This window comes from Bombina bombina, chromosome 2 (genome assembly GCF_027579735.1).
Source record: "Bombina bombina isolate aBomBom1 chromosome 2, aBomBom1.pri, whole genome shotgun sequence".
NCBI lineage: Eukaryota > Metazoa > Chordata > Amphibia > Anura > Bombinatoridae > Bombina > Bombina bombina.
This window is the reverse complement of record NC_069500.1, coordinates 763,765,682-763,780,681: the sequence shown is the minus strand read 5'-3', so window position 1 is coordinate 763,780,681 and position 15,000 is coordinate 763,765,682. Positions and strand designations below refer to the sequence as shown.

At 39.9% G+C, this 15,000-nt stretch overlaps 1 protein-coding gene across 1 annotated transcript in view; it reads left to right on the top strand.

Moving 5' to 3' along the window:
- The window catches only part of SIN3B (SIN3 transcription regulator family member B), a 115,199-nt gene extending 108,014 nt beyond the window's left edge, over positions 1 to 7,185 (top strand). The window contains exon 20 of the mRNA XM_053702892.1: positions 5,951 to 7,185. Within this exon, the coding sequence (XP_053558867.1) occupies positions 5,951 to 6,181 (231 nt within the window). The 3' untranslated portion in view covers positions 6,182 to 7,185. The remainder of the gene's footprint in view (positions 1 to 5,950) is intronic.
- The last annotated feature ends 7,815 nt before the right edge of the window (positions 7,186 to 15,000 follow it).

The following is a 15,000-nucleotide window of genomic DNA, read 5'->3' as shown; positions in this document are numbered from 1 at the left end:
TAATGCCCTTTGGTCTGTGTAAAGCCCCTGCAGTCTTCCAGGCATTTTGTCAATGATGTCTTCCGAGACCACCTCAATCGCACTGTCATCGTCTACCTGGATGACATCCTTATTTTCTCTTCCACTCTGGAGGAGCATCATAAGCTGCTAAACTCACCACAGTTTTAGAGTGGCCTCCACCTACTTCATTAAAGGAATTGCATAGAGTCTTGGGGTTCTCCACTCATTACCACAAGTTTATAAATTGCTTTTCTCAAACAGTCGCTTCTCTCACGGAATTTACAAAACTGAACAAAGACTGTAAACATTTGCCCCCTGAGGCCATATATGCTTTCACTCATCTTAAAAAGGCTTTCTGTTCTGCTCCTGTGCTCCGCCAACCTGATCCTGACCTACAGTTTACTTTAGAGGTTGATGCATCCGAGATAGGGGCTGGAGCAGTTCTAGGCCAAAGGGATCCTTTAACCTCCAAGTCGCACCCTGTAGCTTTTTTTTCCCAAAAGCTTTACTCCTGCAGAGAGGAATTACGATGTGGGTAATCGTGGACTCCTAGTCATTCAGATGGCCTTGACTGAATGGCATCATTGGTTGGAAGGCACCTTTTAATCCCATTCAGATTCTCACTGACCACAAGAATCTGACTTACCTAGAGACTGTAATTACAATAAAGGGTAGGGAGAGAGGGGGACAAGAAAGAGGGGTTTATAGCACTCACATTCCTATTATAGTGATACCCTGTATCTAAACAGTGGATGAGATTATAGTAATGGGTAATGAAAACAATAGAAGTTTATTTGGTAAAATTAAGATAGGTGGGGATCAAACATTCCCCTACACACAATACCGTGCAGAGATAGATAATGAGATAAAAACAACCTAATAAAACTAAGCCAAAAAAAAAAAAACGTACCAAAGTCCTGTGGTATAAGCCCCCCTGTATTCCTGGCCGATAACTGGATACGTCGGCTTCAGGTGACAGGAGCAACACCCCAAGGCAGAGAATTGGTACGTAAGGCTTAATAAATGGACAGATAGGATCCCTGACTTACAAGGGACCCAGCGGGTTAAAAGAACCCCTAAACAAACGCGTTTCGGCCATGGAGCCGGCCTTTCTCAATGTTTTCTGAAAAATTATCAAGCCGAATGACTGAGAGCGGCTTCTATTTGTACCCCACCCATAGTTCTATTAGCCAATCTAAAACCTTTCCTGAACACACCCCTGTGATACACCAATCATGGTGTTGAGTTATAATGTTCCACCTCCCTTGCATAAAACTTAGTATTTTATATTATAGAATGTTCGTGTCAATAGTAAATTCACTCATTGCTATATTATGAGTACAGCCTAGTGAATACGTTACTCGAGAGATCGAAATCATATATTTCCCTGCGCTTATGTTCAGCGCTTGTATATGCATTGTCCACACACTTCCGTTGTTTATTAGAAATCTGTTAGTTGATTGGTTCAACAAAACGACCGGTCGTCATTTCATTGGTGGGGGTGTGTAAAATATCCCCCTATTGTGTAAACCGCTTTTATTTCAGAAACCCAATCTTACAAATGGGAGTGTGTTTATAACCGAGTTACATTGTGTGTGTTAGTGACATATATCACAACGGAACAAATGTCAGGATATGCGATTTTCAGAAGGAATGTAAGGAGTGTGTCCGTTATTCCAACTACTGGATTTAGATACCACTTTGCTTTTTTACAACATCCATAATCGCTCTGTCATATGCATTAAAATTAAAATTTTTAATGCATATGACAGAGCGATTATGGATCCAGAATAGGATGTTGTAAAAAAGCAAAGTGGTATCTAAATCCAGTAGTTGGAATAACGGACACACTCCTTACATTCCTTCTGAAAATCGCATATCCTGACATTTGTTCCGTTGTGATATATGTCACTAACACACACAATGTAACTCTGTTATAAACACACTCCCATTTGTAAGATTGGGTTTCTGAAATAAAAGCTGTTTACACAATAGGGGGATATTTTACACACCCCCACCAATGAAATGACGACCGGTCGTTTTGTTGAATCAATCAACTAACAGATTTCTAATAAACAACGGAAGTGTGTGGACAATGCATATACAAGCGCTGAACATAAGCGCAGGGAAATATATGATTTTGATCTCTCGAGTAACGTATTCACTAGGCTGTACTCATAATATAGCAATGAGTGAATTTACTATTGACACGAACATTCTATAATATACTAAGTTTTATGCAAGGGAGGTGGAACATTATAACACAACACCATGATTGGTGTATCACAGGGGTGTGTTCAGGAAAGGTTTTAGATTGGCTAATAGAACTATGGGTGGGGTACAAATAGAAGCTGCTCTCAGTCATTCGGCTTGATAATTTTTCAGAAAACATTGAGAAAGGCCGGCTCCACGGCCGAAACGCGTTTGTTTAGGGGTTCTTTTAACCCGCTGGGTCCCTTGTAAGTCAGGGATCCTATCTGTCCATTTATAAAGCCTTACGTACCAATTCTCTGCCTTGGGGTTTTGCTCCTGTCACCTGAAGCCGACGTATCCAGTTATCGGCCAGGAATACAGGGGGGCTTATACCACAGGGCTTTGGTACGTTTTTTTTTTTTTTTGGCTTAGTTTTATTAGGTTGTTTTTATCTCATTATCTATCTCTGCACGGTATTGTGTGTAGGGGAATGTTTGATCCCCACCTATCTTAATTTTACCAAATAAACTTCTATTGTTTTCATTACCCATTACTATAATCTCATCCACTGTTTAGATACAGGGTATCACTATAATAGGAATGTGAGTGCTATAAACCCCTCTTTCTTGTCCCCCTCTCTCCCTACCCTTTATTGTAAGTACAGTACCAGGGGCAGCACCAAGGTTTTTGATACCTTCTTACAATTCCTTATTCAGTAAGCACTGTGCCAGTTTCTTGTTCTTTATTTTCTAATTACCTAGAGACTGCTCATCAACTCAATCCTCGACAGGCCAGGTGGGCCTTGTTCTTTTCCCGTTTTAACTTTGTGGTCTCTTATCTTCCTGGGACCAAGAACAAGAAGGCGGACGCCCTTTACAGTCATTTTCCTCACTCAAGTGATTCCTCTGAGGCTCCTATTGAACACATCATACCTCCCTCCTGTGTGGTTGCTCAATTGAATACCACCCTTCTTCAAAGACAGCAACGTGCCCAGTCTAGTAAACCTGAAGCCACTGTGGCTTTCGATATATATATATATATATTTTTTTTTCTACCTCTGAATCTACGCACTCCTGTACTGTCCTGGGCTCATGACCGTAAACTCTCAGGACATCCTGGTTTGACAAAGACCGTTAAGCGTCTTTCCCAACACGTATGGTGGCCTACTATGAAGTCTGACGCTCAGGATTATGTGAAAGCCTGCACAACTTGTGCTGCCAACAAAACTCCCCGATCCTTGCCTCCCGGCTTGCTCCAACCATTATCCATTCCCGAACGACCATGGACACGCATAACAATGGATTTCATTGTGGACCTTCCTCCTTCTGACTACCATACAGTTATCTGAGTTGTGGTTGATCGCTTTTTTTTGCTAATCTTCTGCCCAAGAATTATCGTCTTTCTCTTGCATGTGGTACGACTTCATGGCATTCCTGTGAATATTGTTTCCAACAGAGGTCCACAATTTATCTCTACCTTTTTGGAGAGCCTTTTGCAAGTTGATTGGAACCACTGTTTCCTTGTCTTCTGGCTGCCATCCTCAGACCAATGGACTGAGAGAGTAAACCAGGATCTTGAGGCTTATCTTGGAGCCTTTGTCAACGCTCTTCATACCAACTGGTCTGAGTTGTTACCCCTAGCGGAGCTGGTAAGAAACACTCATTGGCACTCTTCTCTTCGATGTTCTCCGTTTCAAGCCGCAGCAGGGTATCAACCTCGTGTCTTCCCTCTTTCTGCTCAGTCCACTGGGGTTCCTGCTGCAGACCGACAAGTTACTGAACTCACCATTCATTGGCAACGTATTTGCTCTCTGCTACGTTCAGCTTTCTCTAGATATAAAAAGTTTGCTGATCGTCATAGAGCTTCTGTACGTGCCATCTCAGTAGGTGAACGTGTTTAGGTCTCTACTCTACATATTCATCTATGTCAACCCTGTCACAAATTGGGGCCTAGGTTTATTGGTCCTTACAAAGTCCTGAAAAGACTGTCTACTGTTGCCTACAAAGTGGCCTTACCCAAAACCCTGCGCATACACCCAGTCTTCCACATCTCACTACTCAAGCCTTACATTAAAAATAGATATACCCGGCTCCTCCTCCGCTCCTGGTCCATGGTGACCCTGAATATGAGGTTGCTAAGATCCTGGACTCCAGATACAGGCGCAGACAACTGCAGTATCTGGTACATTGGAAGGGTTACTCTGTGGCGGATCAATCCTGGGTTCCTGCCCGTAATGTGCATGCTCCATCTTTGGTCTCTAGATTCCATGCTGCTCATACTTTCTTGAGGCCGACTTAGGTTCCCGGAGGGAACCCTTGAGAGGGGGGGCTATGCCGTGCCGCTCTAGCTGTTGCTAGGGACGCGGCGTCTGCTTGTTGCCTAGGGGGGAGTTGGCTCCTCTCTGCGTGCAGAGGTGACGTCATCGCCCCACGCTTCCCCATCCAGAAGCCGGTCAGGATCTCCTGTGGCACAAATACGGGCGCCTATCTAAGTAACTTCAGTCCTACCTATCATTGCCCAAGTATAGGTGTTACATACTGTTCTCCTGGGTGTTATTGATTATTATGCTGGACTGTTATATTGTTGCTGACCCTTGCTTGTCTGACCACTCTGCCTATTAACCCTTTAACTGCTGGATTGATATACTGCTGCTGAACTCTGCTTGTCTAACCACTCTGCCTGTTGACCCCTATTGCTCTGGATTGCCTTACTGTTGCTAAACCCTGACTGCCTGACCATCTTAGTGGTCTACCTCTGCGACTGCCTTCCTCTATTGCCTGATCATCCTAGTGGTTTGCCTCTGGACTGCCTTGCGTTTGCCAGGTCCTGCCTATCTGACCTTTCTGGTGGTTTGCCCCTAAACTACCTTTCTCCGGTTTCCTGCCTGTTGCCGCCGAGGACTGTCCTTACTGTGGTGATTGCCGCTTACCCCATCTTGCAAACCTCTGCTTTGGGATATTCCCTATCATTCCGGCTCGACGCCGGGATAACAAGACTACTGGCCGAGTTCGGTCTGATGGAGGAGTATCCCACAAGCATTTCATGCACTCGCCTGAGCTCCTATGAGACCACATAGATTTACTTTTCCACAAAGGATACCAGGGGAATTAAGTAAATTTGATACTACAAAAGCCGCTTAAAATTGCTTGCTCTATCCGAATAATGAAAGTTTTATTTTGAGTATACTACCCCTTTAAAATGCCGGACTGTATTTTGGAAGCAGTTTGTATGCTGCAGTACCAATAATCTAGTCAACTTCCTGAAAGAGCTCAAAATGGGCATTAAAATAAAATGCTTTCTATCATTTATATTAAAAAAAAAAAAAAAGCACAGCAGAACCATGTTAAAAATTATTTTGCGCGAGAAAAAGGTTAAAGTTTTCTCATTTTAAAGTGAAACTAATGGGATTTATGTGCTTAGATACTGTTTTTACTGACTAGTACATTTACATTCAATTCCATCATAAAATGTTGTTGTATTCAGCACAGGAATAACCACAAAAAATGCAACTAATAAAATAGAGAAAACTTTAGAGCATAATATTTCTTTACAAATTGGGGTGTAATCAAATACTGCGTTTGCTACAATAAAATCAATAGGACATTCCTATCTCCATTTTTTTGTGTTTTATCATTATTATTATTATTATTATTATTATTATTTTTATTATTATTTTTGTTATTATTGTATCTTACTTTTCAAGAATATTTTAAACAAGAAAACCTCAAAATCTTACTTATGTTTTTTTATTTTCTAGTCCCAGTCGTTGGTCTTCCAAAAGCACCATCAAAAGTTTGCAGCCTGGCACAACCTTTGGCTACAAGAAAATGTCAGTCCCCGAGCAGCTGAACTTGTACAAGACTGGCTGTCTGGTGAAGAAGATGAGGAGATGGTTCCTTGCAAGACTGTTTGTGAGATCTCGGAAGTCCATGGCATGACTGTCACTAGATATCGAGTCCAGTACACCCGCAGATCAGCCTCTCCCTGACAGTCAACGTGAACCCAACTTTGCTGCTGTATAACCTCTCTACAGGGCTGTATTTTATTTGGTTTTCCTTCCCTAAAGGGGTACCTGACTTATATTTAAAGGATGCTGGATATTATTCACAGTGCCATGACAGCCTCTTGCTGTGCCTCAATTACCCCAGGTTGATCTCCTATTCTTTGCACACCTGTTGGCAACTAACTTTGGAAGCCTTTGATTCTGAAATAAAATCCGTTCACTCACTACTTAACAATACAAATCCCACCATCCTTATTCTGGAGTGGCTGGCAAGATAATGGAATGGAATTATTAACTTCATAACACAGCAATTTTATTCATGAACTGACTAATAATGACAAAGGTTTCCTTGGTCTTAATGCCAAAGACCCGAGATTTTGCTCTTGGCACCCAAAGATTTTGGTTATAGGAGAATTACAGCCATTTGCAAAGAGAGACATAAATTATGTTCATTAAGAAACATTTCAGTATTGTGACGTTTTTAATTTGTAAATTAATGGTTCATTTCTTTTTAACCCCATGTTTAGCAAAAATAAGAAAAGAAAAAATACGGTTTTCATAAACAATTGCCTCTCCTCTCCTACCTCCAACATTTAATGCTGCCCTTTCAATTTTATAGGTTTTTGTTTTATAATTTAATTTAAAATTAGCCCTTACTAAAGAAATGGCTACGTGAACACACTCTTTTTGGAATATACCAATCTCTGGGGAAAAGAAGAAGAAAAAAAAAAGATTAATCATGATTATTAAATATAAAGCACTTGGAATGACTTATGGATTATGTGCTCATATCCTTTACAAATTTGCCATGCTGAATGAACTTCTCATCTGTATTTTACCCTTTAAATTATGGAAAATTGGGACCGAAATGAAGGAGCTGATTATTATCTGGAACGTTACGTAATCCTAAAAATCTTGTTTTCTTTCCTCCCCACCTTATGCTGACCCAAAACCGGTTATTTTAAATAAAGGGAGTGCTGTCAAACGTATGTCTGTTTGAATATAAATTTATTCTGGTATAGTTTAATATATATATATATATATATCTCCCCCCAGCACTCACCAGCTAGCTCACAGCTAAGATTTAAAATGGATGGGTTAGTCACCGCATCTGGCCAAATGGGACAAGCTCAGGCACCACGTCAAGGTCCTTTCCAACACCCGAGTCCCTAACACAGCCACACAATTACAGGCTCTCAAAGCCAGATAAACTGGGAACAAGGGAGGGGTGCACAGGTATATGTAATCACCCAGCAACATACAAAACGTGGAAAGGGGACTAAACTCCAAAACCGGACCAGGTACACATCCCATGACCCAGCAACATGCCAGCCCTGGGTGCTAAATAGCACTCACAAAAAGCTGTGCCGTCACCGGAGTCATAGGCAGTTAACCCCAGACAGGAGTGGGTGCAAGAACCATGGGGGATTATAAAACAAATACAAGACATAAAGGAAACCCAGCACTCACCAGAGAGAGAGAGAGAGGTGTGTGTAATATATATATATATATATATATATAATGTGTGTGTGTGTATATGTGTATGTATAAACATATATATATAATCTTTCTCTATATATATATATATATATATATATATATATATATATATATATATATATATATAGAGAGAGATATTTCTCTTGTTAGGTGTATCCAGTCCACGGATCATCCATTGCTTGTGGGATATTCTCCTTCCCAACAGGAATTTGCAAGAGGATCACCCACAGCAGAGCTGCTATATAGCTCCTCCCCTAACTGCCATATCCAGTCATTCTCTTGCAAGCTCTCAACATAGCTGGAGGTAGTAAGAGGAAAGTGGTAAAATATAGTTAGTTTTTTCTTCAATCAAAAGTTTATTGTTTTTAAATGGTACCGGAGTGTGCTATTTTATCTCAGGCAGCATTTAGAAGAAGAATCTGCCTGCGTTTTTCTATGATCTTAGCAGAAGTAACTAAGATCCACTGCCGTTCTCACATATGTCTGAGGAGTGAGGTAACTTCAGAGGGAGAATGGCGTGCAGGGTATCCTGCAATAAGGTATGTGCAGTTAAGTTTTTCTAGGGATGGAATTTGCTAGAAAATGCTGCTGATACCGGATTAATGTAAGTTAAAGCCTAAATACAGTGATTTAATAGGGACTAGTATCAGGCTTGCTATCAGAGGTATATACTCTGATTAATGTGCAATATAAAACGTTTGCTGGCATGTTTAATCGTTTTTATATATGCTTTGGTGATAAAACTTATTGGGGCCTAGTTTTTTTCACATGGCTGGCTTTATTTTTGCCTAGAAACAGTTTCCTGAGGCTTTCCACTGTTATAGTATAAAAGTTACAGTTGGTGCAGTTAAAATTACAAACTGTGACATTCAGCTTCCCTCAGCAGTCCCCTGCATGCTATAGGACATCTCTGAAGGGCTCAAAAGGCTTCAAAAGTAGGAGCTGTGGCAGTTGTTATTACTGTTTAACTTGTTACATACACTGTAAAAATTTTGTTAGTTTAACTGCCTTTTTTCACTGTTATTTCAAATTTTGGCAAAATTTGTTTCTCTTAAAGGCACAGTAACGTTTTTTTTTATATTGCTTATTAACTTGATTTAAAGTGTTTTCCAAGCTTGCTAGTCTCATTGCTAGTCTGTATAAACATGTCTGGCATAGAGGAAACTCCTTGTTCATTATGTTTAAAAGCCATGGTGGAACCCCATAGGAGAATGTGTACTAAATGTATTGATTTCACTTTAAACAATAAAGATCAGCTGTTATCTTTAAAAGAATTATCACCAGAGGATTCTGACGAGGGGGAAGTTATGCCGACTAACTCTCCCCACGTGTCGGACCCTTTGACTCCCGCTCAAGGGACTCGCGCTAAAATGGCGCCAAGTACATCAAAGACGCCCATAGCGATTACTTTGCAGGGCATGGCGGCAGTCATGGATAATACCCTGTCAGCGGCATTAGCCAGACTGCCTGAATTCAGAGGAAAGCGTGATATCGCTGGGGTTAGACGTAATATAGAGCGCGCAGATGTTTTAAGGCCCATGTCTGATACTGCGTCACAATATGCAGAAGCTGAGGAAGAGCTTCAGTTTGTGGGTGACGTCTCTGACTCGGGGAAACCTGATTCAGATATGTCTACTTTTAAATTTAAACACTCTGCTAATCCGCATCTTCAGATCATATGAAAAAGAAAAAAGTATATGTCAAATTGTTAAAAGTTGAAAAATACAGCTTTATTTGGTACAAAAAAATGTTAAAATCAGTTGCATGTAAAAACATGAAAGAAAAAACAAAAGGGAAAATCAGCTACAGTCCTGTAACTGACATAGAGCAACAGCAGCCAAACATGTTTCGGGCCTAGTGTCAGCCCTTGTTCACTGGCATAACTAGTGCTGGGAAAAGCCTTAATTTAAAGGTAAAGTTAATTATCAATTACATGCATCTGTTGAATTAACCCATGACTACCTAGATAGTCATGGTTAAAGGTAAATTATCATTGTTTTTTTGTTTCTTATATTAAACATTTTCATTTTAAAGCAAACATAAATGTTAAGTGTGTTTATTTAAAACTGTCAGATGGCTAGATATATATGAAAAAAAAAATTTTTATTACTCTGATTTGATCCTAAATGGATGTAGAACTCAATCTCCACTTAAAGATATTTTTTATTTAAAGATATTGTTTTTTATACTTTAATTCATTTTCTCTTTTGTCAAAAAGGAGAGAAAATGAAAAAAACAATCATAAATCTATTAGTAAAATAAATCAACATCCATTATGGAATTTAGACCAAAGGGGTGCTTTGTTTTAAGATGGAAAATCCAAAACACTTCCCTTTGGTCCAAAAGTCTCTCTCTATCGCCCCCGTCTCCTGTGTCTAGGGACATGGTCAATGCCTTGTACTGTCAAGAGGGTATCATTAGAATTATGTTCCTCTCTAAAGTGCTTAGCTATTGGTGTATTGCAATCCGGGTTGCCAATATCTCTGAGATGTTGTAAGAACCTGTCACGCAGGGCACGTTTAGTGCGCCCCACGTACTGTTTTTTACATCCTTGGCATGTAAGTAAATAAATGACAAATTTGGTGTTACATGAAATGCTGAAGCGTATGTCAAAGTCCCTATTTGTTGTACTTGATACAAATTTGGGACCCTGTTGGATGTGTTTGCAGGTTTTACAAATATTTCCTTGACATTTCATGGAACCTATTCTTCTCTTTAACCAAGATTGGTTAGTTTGTGACGGTAGCATTGAGGGAGCTAATAAGCTTCCTAAGGTCTTTGCTTTACGTGCTGAAAAATTACAGCCGTGTTGAACTATTTTGCTTAACTTGACATCACTTTTTAAAATTGGCAAACAGTTATGAATAATGTCACAAATTTTGTTATAGTCTTTACTGTAATTTGTTGTAAAGTATGGTTTATTGTTATATCTCTTATTCTGTGTTTTACTCACACATTTGGTAGTAAGAAGATCATCTCTGTTTAATTTATCCACTCTATTCTTGGTTTCCTTTAATAATTTCATATCATAACCTCGGGCTTCCAATCTGTGGCTGGTGTTGGCTGCATGTGATTGAAATTTGTCCTCAGTGGTGCAATTCCTTTTAGTCCTAATCATTTGGCCATAGGGTATGGAATTGATGGTGTGTTTTGGGTGACAGGAGGAAGAGTGAAGAATGGTATTACCCGCTGAACTCTTTCTGTATAACTCTACCTCCAAAGAATGTGTGTCAGTATGTGAAGTGAGTGTGATATCCAAAAAGTTTAGGCAATCACTACTTTAAAACATGGTGAATTTAAGGTTTAGATTATTGCTGTTGGCGTGTTCAAGGAACAGTAGAACCGAATGACTGTCCCCATCCCACACCAAAAGCAAATCATCTATATACCTACCAAAATAAACAATGTTCTCACGAAAGGGATTAGTATCCCCAAAGACGTGGCACAGCTCCCAAAACCCCATATACAAATTTGCATATGAGGGTGCGAATTTCGCACCCATGGCTGTGCCACGTCTCTGGAGATAGTACTTGCCCTCAAACATAAAAAAATTGTGTGTAAGTAAATATTCAACAGCAGTGTACAAAAATTGAATTGTCAAAAAATCATAAGTAGTGAAATTCGTAAGGAAAAACATTAATGCTTGTAATCCCATATCGTGAGGGATGGATGTGTATAATAATGTCACATCCATTGTTACTAATCTGTAATTCTCACACCAAGTTATGTGTTCGACCTGTGCAATAAGTGCGGTAGTGTCTCGTAAATAACCATATAGATTAGTAACTATAGGCTGTAAAAACGTATCAACTAGATCCGAAAGTCTTTCATTAAGTGAACCAATACCGGCCACGATCGGACGGCCCGGAGGGTTTTTGGGATCTTTGTGAAGTTTAGGCAAGTGGTGGAATATCGGCATAGTTGGATGTTTAGGTAATATATATTCCACCACCTTCTCAGAAATCACTCCATCCAGTTTAGCTTTGTGAACTATCTCAGCTAATGATCTACGAAAGTTGTCAGTAGGGTCACAGATCAAGGGCTGGTATACAGCCTCATTGGCAAGTTGCCTATTGGCTTCTGCCACTTAATCACATTTGTTTAAGATAACAGTATTACCACCCTTATCTGATTCCCTAATGACTATATTCGGATCATTTTTAAGATCAATGATGGCTTTTCTTTCAAGTGCAGTCAAATTGTTATTTTTATAACCTTTACTAGTAGTGCTTTTATTTTTGCTGTCCAATTCAATGAGCCGAGTCTCAAGTGTCTGTTGAAAGACCTGTAAGTTTAAGCCTCTACTATGTATAGGATAAAAATAGGTTTTATCTTTAAATCTACCAAGATCAATATCTTTTTCTGAGGGGCCAAATCTTTGATCAACATTGCTATCCCTCATTAGTTCCAGCATGTCTGTCATGGCTGCTTGATCATTAAAGTTAAAATTGAAATGATGTGTTGACTCAATAGTAGTACTATTATCACCATCTTTTTGTGTTACACTATGTTCCTCTGACTCATCATTAAAATAATGTTTCTTCAAAGTAAGGTCTCTTACAAATTTATTTACATCTAGAATGGTGGAAAATAAATCAAAACTACAACTAGGGGCAAAGCTCAAACCTTTTTGTAAAAGTGAAATTTCCTGTTTGTTCAAATTTCTAGATGATAGATTAATAACATTATTTAAGGAGGGGTTGTCCTGTAAGACACTCTTTTCCTTTGAGGATACCTGTTGTAATTTGCACTTTCCCCCTCTTCCCCGACTCCCTCTACGTATTTTCTTTTGGTTTTTGTTTTTATCTTTATATTTGGTTTGCTGGGGCCCACCCCGTTTTTTTGACTGGGAGGATGTACCTGGGGTTGGGGGATCTAATACAGAAATGGTGTCTCCTACTGAATTACCACTAGATGTGTTTTGTTGTGATGTTTCCTGGTCAGAAGTATCATAGTCGTATTCAGTTTCACTGAATGTAACTTTTTTGGATTGTTTAGGCCCTGCATTTGTGTTACCCATGCCTTTCTTATGTGTAACTCTATTCTTATATGGTGTCCTATGTTCATTACTACTGGACCACTTATAGACCTTATTAAGTTCATAATCAAGCTTGTCCCTGTGCATTTTTTGTTGTTTGAACAACCACAATTCCCTTTTAAAGGACCACATGTTGTCCTGGAATTGTTTATCATAATCTTTAAATTCCTTTTGATGTTGATGTTTTTTTAGGTCTCCCTGTAACTCCTGCATATGTTGGATAAGTTGCAATCTCTGTTTCTTTTTGTATTCAATCAACAAATCTATTAATGCTTTGGAACAGGCTGTCAATACATCATTCCATTTGGTTATAAAATCTTGGCAGGTCACTTGAAAAGAGGGAAATTTAGAAATTCTCAGGCCTCGTGGAATCCTAGACTGTTGTTGGTAAATCTGAAAAGTTTTAATGTCCAGTTCTAGTCTAATGTCCCTTTTTCTGAGATTATCCATTTGATGAAATAAGTCATCCAACACAGTCTCTATATCCTCCAAAATGTCCTCCATATCAGAGGAATCACAGTCTATATTAGTGTCCTTTAAGACATAAATGCCTTCCATTTTTACGTAAAAAAAAGGAAAAAAAAAAGGAGATATAGCAAGAGTGTGTTTGTGGTAACTGAAAAAACTCCCAGAGGGAACAGCTGAAGTTTTTATATATAAACAGCTAAACAACTGAACACATTTTTAATATGTATGTAAAAAAGGTTTTCTTCAGACAGTTGTCTAAACTTCACATTAAGCAAACTGTTATTGGTTCCACAACCTTGAATAGAGCTGTCACATTATTCATTACTGAGTTAAATAAAGTAAGAGATGTTTTATTTCTTACTGTATGAGTGTCCTGCAGCTCTGCTGTCCAAATCCTAGAAACTCAATCCCCTATGTGCAGTTGACATTCGTTACTCAGACCACGATTCCTTTGTAACTGCACAATGCTGGGGGATGAAGATGGGCTCCGGCTGGGCTGTGAATGCTGGGGATCAAATTTCTTGCAGCGTCGTTACTTCAGTGTGTCTCTATGCCTGCATTGTCCCACGGTACTTTTAAATTTAAGCTTGAGAACCTCCGGGTGTTGCTTGGAGAGGTTTTAGCTGCTCTAAATGACTGTGACACAATTGCAGTGCCAGAGAAATTGTGTAGACTGGATAAATACTACGCGGTGCCGGTGTGTACTGACGTTTTTTCCAATACCTAAAAGGTTTACAGAAATTATTACTAAGGAGTGGGACAGACCCGGTGTGCCGTTTTCCCCCCCTTTTATTTTTAGAAAAATGTTTCCAATAGACGCCACCACATTGGACTTATGGCAGACGGTCCATAAGGTGGAGGGAGCAGTTTCTACTTTAGCAAAGCGTACCACTATCCCTACCGAGGACAGTTGTGCTTTTTCAGATCCAATGGATAAAAAATTAGGTTACCTTAAGAAAATGTTTATTCAACAAGGTTTTATCCTGCAGCCCCTTGCATTGCTCCTGTCACTGCTGCTGCGGCGTTCTGGTTTGAGTCTCTGGAAGAGGCCTTTCAGACAGCTACTCCATTGACTGAAATACTTGACAAGCTTAGAACAGGCCTGGAGCAAAGGCAAGCAGGCCAGAAAGCCTGCTGCTGCCTCTAAGACAGCATGAAGGAACGGCCCCCTATCCGGCAACGGATCAAGTAGGGGGCAGACTTTCTCTCTTCGCCCAGGCGTGGGCAAGAGATGTTCAGGATCCCTGGGCGTTGGAGATCATATCTCAGGGATATCTTCTGGACTTCAAAGCTTCTCCCCCACAAGGGAGATTTCACCTTTCGAGATTATCTGTAAACCAGATAAAGAAAGAGGCATTCTTACGCTGTGTGCAAGACCTCCTAATAATGGGAGTGATCCATCCAGTTCCACAGATGGAACAAGGACAGGGATTTTATTCAAATCTGTTTGTGGTTCCCAAAAAAGAGGGAACCTTCAGACCAATTTTGGATCTAAAGATCTTAAACAAATTACTCAGAGTTCCATCGTTCAAAATGGAAACTATTCGGACAATCCTACCTATGATTCAGGAGAGTCAGTACATGACCACAGTGGATTTGAAGGATGCTTACCTTCACATACCGATTCACAAAGATCATCATCGGTTCCTAAGGTTTGCCTTTCTAGACAGGCATTACCAGTTTGTGGCTCTTCCCTTCGGGTTAGCTACAGCCCCAAGAATTTTTACAAAGGTTCTGGGGTCTCTTCTGGCGGTCCTAAGACCACGGGGCATAGCAGTGGCCCCTTATCTAGACGACA